This window comes from Arachis duranensis, chromosome 1 (genome assembly GCF_000817695.3).
Source record: "Arachis duranensis cultivar V14167 chromosome 1, aradu.V14167.gnm2.J7QH, whole genome shotgun sequence".
NCBI lineage: Eukaryota > Viridiplantae > Streptophyta > Magnoliopsida > Fabales > Fabaceae > Arachis > Arachis duranensis.
The window spans coordinates 87,620,806-87,625,117 of NC_029772.3; the positions used below are offsets into that span (position 1 = coordinate 87,620,806).

Consider the following 4,312-nt stretch of genomic DNA (forward strand, 5'->3'; position numbering starts at 1 on the left):
CCTCTTTGTAAATTTTTTAGTAAGTGAAGATATGAAAATGACTTCACTTGGCCATCCAATTATTTTGTTGTGGTTTATCCGTGAAGGAAAGAGACAGGAGCAAGCAGCCATGTGTTTCCCCTGGTCAGCTGCATTGTGGATGGTGGATACTTGTTCTCTTCCTAGCAATTCCTCCCTTGGGCTGCCCTGGCGCTCCCCCCATCTTTTCTTGAAGTTCCGAAAAAAGCCCTTCAAATTGGGCCTTCATTTTCAACGCTATACGCGTTTTTTTTTTCTCTCGAACAGTCACAATTCGTCGCTTTATTTGGGTTTGGTGACTGGATTCGACGATTTCGGTCCTCCCAATAATTCTTTTTTGGTATTCGGTCCTCCTAATATTATTTTTTATAAAATTAGATTACACACTAAATGGGCCCTTATCAATAAATACACCAAAACTGGCACAATTTTATGATTCGCCAAAATAATAATAATAATAATAATAATAATAATAATAATAATAATAACAATTTAGATAAAGTTAAGATGATGGTCATCCTCCATAAGCTCTGCAACAAGAAATTTTATTAATCCTCAATTAAATAAATGAATTGATTCTGGGCAATTTGCTCATTCATTTGGATTAATACCAGACAAGACAGAAAATTTGTAGCTTTGTCCATTTTAGGGCTTAAAGAAAAGATTCCCGGATACCCCTATTGGGCTCGGACAGAGACGCATCTTCATGTCAGCCACAGAACCACCTTCATTCCAAGAAGCAGCGCGATGTGTTGTCTGCAATTGCAGTTTCAACACTTTCAGGAGACGGGTACTTCAGATCCCTCCCATCATATCTTCACGTTCTGTCTTAGATTCTTAATTTGAGATTTTATTTTACTTTTTTTTACCAATTCCATTTGCATTTGGGGATCTCTTAACGATTGATGCGATCTTGCCTGTTTTAATGATTGTTGAAGGGTCGATTATTTCACATCAATTTTTAGGTGCATTGAACGATGTTCAGTAACTTTTAATGTTTGCCATAATGTAAATAATACCACAACTCCGAACAGTTTTGATTAAATGGTTATTTAAGATCCAGTCCATTTGTTGTGAAAATGGCACAAAGTCTAAAGTTGTTACAAACTGTTTAATTTTACTTACAGAAGGAGCCTTAAAGAATTTGTATTGACTATGATATTGCTCATGGTGCATAGCTTGTGTCAAACAATCATTGCATGTTAAATATGCTGTGATCATCCTCTTTTAAAATGTTGGCGAACTACTTCTCTTCAATGTACGGTGTTATGTGGCTGTGTATAAATTCTGCTTGTCTTACATGGCTTTAATTTGCAAGCCCAATGCACACGAAATTCTGTTTATAATAAAAATCTTCTCCTGGCAACTGACTGTATGCTTCTTTGAGGTGTATATGCAGCATCACTGTCGATCCTGTGGGAGAACTTTGTGCAATGAACATTCATCAAATCAAATGGTATGATACTTTTTCTTGGGAGTGAAATACTTGTTCTAGTAGTATCCTTGAACTTCATAGAACAATACTTTACTATGCAGGCTTTACCTCAATTTGGCATTTACTCAAGTGTCCGAGTATGTGCTGATTGTTTCAACAATTCAAGGTAAACTACTTGGTCTAAAGTTTCAATGTATGCATGTTACATTTATTTTATTTTTTTCCCGAATTATCATGTGACTACAAAAATCAGATACATATTTCTTAAAACATGTTTGATAGTCAACACTTACAAGGAAAAGATGGTTAGGAGAACCTGTGTGACTTATGATCTATACTAAATCATAAAATATGCTAATATCTTGGATTGTATAGTTTTTATCTTTTTAACATGTAGGTTCAATGTATTCTAGTCTGTGAAGTGCTCCAGAGATCGCTTGAACATCTTTTTTATTACTTTTATGTTACGCGCTGCCCGGGGGGTATTGGATTGAGTCAAAACGTCATATCAATCACACCTTGGTGTTTAGGTTAGGTTCTGTGGGATATGAGCTGTTAGCCTGTTACTTGTTAACAAGTTCAACGTCATAATTAGTGATTTTAAGCCAATATGAATGTCCTTAATTAAGGAAGTAACTCGTTAGGAAGAGAGCAGAATATTGAATAAAGTTAGGAGTGTAAGTTATTACAGAGGGGGTCCTTAAGAGACCCTTTATTAATTTTATCAATGTAGCCATGCTATACTGTTTTCATTTTAATTTCCTCTTCTTGTAATAATAACGATGCTTTCTAAATGAGATCACTATTATATGATAGTCATACATACCACACATGCCGTCGTGTCTTTGACACAGGTCTGGGAATGGTGTAAGACAGGCTTCTTCGGGTGGAGTGAACAGCATAACGGATACAATTTCTAAAATAGATATCGATGCCAATGATGATCCAAAAGCCATTCCTACTGCAGGGAGTACACTTGCATTGGGCATTAAAGAGTGTATGTGTGGAATGCCTCTTTGCATTTGTGAGTCTGAGGCTCCCACACCTTCCTCTTCTGCACAACCTCGGCAGGTAATAATTCTTATTGTTATCGGGTACCTTTGTTGTTGCAGTGCATAAGCTCATGTTTTCTTTTTAATCCTTTGTGACGGAAGATATCCTCTCCGGCTATTACCTCTGAATCAAATCCTAAACCTAAGAAGGCAGATACTGCTCCAAAAAATAGAAGCTCCAGTTCATCTAGCAAGTTTAGGTAAGGACCTGCTGGACAAAAGACTGCTTTTGCTGACACTAAGTATGTCTTGAATGTTAACAGTTTAATTATGTAGTTGTGAATCAAAACCTGACGATGTAGAGTGATAGAAATCGCGTTTCTATTTTCTAACCCTTGCATTGTCTACTACCTACATAACTAAAAACTTGTAGCAGGCCATCACTGTTAGGAGCTATTTCTTTTTAAAAACTGAATTCTCCATCAGCTAAAACCACTGTATAAGCAAAGGGAGAAAAAAAAAAACAACTAAAAAAGGAAAAGGCCTATGAACGTGTAGAAATTTATGTGTCTATGCCTCTATGGTATTCAACTGGTGATTTTTTGTTCCTAATGATTGATGGCTGTCTTATTGATTATTTATAATGTAAAATTGCAGTTCTGCTTTTGGTCATGTAACCAATGGGACATCGGAGAGAAGCCAGACCGATTATGGAGCCAATGGAGTGGTAACTCCCCCTCCCCCCAAAAAAAGTTGTTTACACTTATGCTATTGCATTGTGCAAAAAAAATCTTGGGTATTGAAAGTCACTTTGAACTGAAGACAGTGCTCTCTCTCAGGGTTTAAGAGAAGCAATAAAAAATGGTGACGTAGCTGCTGTCAAGAAACTTCTTGATGAGGTTTTTCACTTTAAAATTACATACTTTCAGTTATAGTTCATTTTCTGGAATTAAGTATTTACGGATGCTAAAATGTGCAGGGTGTGGATGCAAATTACAGGGACAAGCAAGGGCTATCGTTACTGCATTTGGTACCTCTCTTACTGTGTATAGTGTGTTTGTGCTTGCGTGCTTCTGCTTGTTTGTAATTGTGCCTTTCACCGTCAGAATTAATATATTCCAGATTTCCAGTTTTCTTGATATTGGATAGTAATTTTAATATTATCTGTAGGCTGCGGTCTTCAATCAAACTGATATAGTTTTCATTCTCATGGATTCGGGTGCGAGCCTGGAGTACAAAAATGCACAAGGCAATTAATCCTCTCCTTTCTTGATATTATTGTTCCTATTGTTCTTAACAGTGGAAAGTAACAAAACTCCCGGCTGCAAATCCTAATCAACTGCTTTTTCTTTTTCAGGAGAAACACCTTTAGATTGTGCACCAGCTACCTTACAGTACAAAATGCGAAAGAAGATAGAAGACGGTGGAACAATGAACCAAAGCATTTGAATAATCTGTTGCTTGTATTCGTAATCTTCTTATTCGGTGCACCAACAGAGCTTGAACTATTACCAGTGTCAAAGAACAAAAGAATATTGTGTTCGAGAGTAAAAATCTTCTGCTTCAATGTAACGTGATCGAATCGGATTTAAATTCATCAGATTGAGGATGCAGTCCTGTATAAGACACATCTTTGTTCAGCTACCCAACATAGGGAGTAGTTTTGAGTTTGTAAACATGTGAGGTATGACATAAGAGCATCTTTTATTATATGCGTGTTACTTACAGTGAAAGGCAATGAATTATGAATGGCGAATTCAATTGCTACCACTGTGTTTTTTTGGGTGGAGTATAATTTGTCTCTTAACATTTTCGAAATTTTTTTAAATTACCTCTAATATTTAATTTGATTCAATTATGTTCTTAA

General features: G+C 36.2%; 1 protein-coding gene across 1 annotated transcript; it reads left to right on the forward strand.

Moving 5' to 3' along the window:
- Positions 1-547: 547 nt before the first annotated feature.
- On the forward strand, positions 548-4,312 carry LOC107495890 (uncharacterized). The gene is made up of 10 exons (XM_016117108.3): positions 548-808; positions 1,418-1,474; positions 1,555-1,619; positions 2,308-2,524; positions 2,608-2,705; positions 3,103-3,172; positions 3,285-3,344; positions 3,425-3,475; positions 3,616-3,694; positions 3,803-4,312. The coding sequence occupies exons 1-10, from the start codon at positions 725-727 to the stop codon at positions 3,892-3,894; spliced, it is 873 nt and encodes a 290-aa protein (XP_015972594.1). The 5' UTR covers positions 548-724; the 3' UTR covers positions 3,895-4,312.

Excerpts from the sequence above, each read along its gene's own strand:
- LOC107495890 (XM_016117108.3), top strand. The coding sequence starts at position 725 with ATGTCAGCCACAGAACCACCTTCATTCCAAGAAGCAGCGCGATGTGTT. Across the intron at positions 2,525-2,607 it reads CTTCTGCACAACCTCGGCAG|ATATCCTCTCCGGCTATTAC; the intron begins GTAATAATTCTT and ends TTGTGACGGAAG. Across the intron at positions 3,476-3,615 it reads GGCTATCGTTACTGCATTTG|GCTGCGGTCTTCAATCAAAC; the intron begins GTACCTCTCTTA and ends TATTATCTGTAG.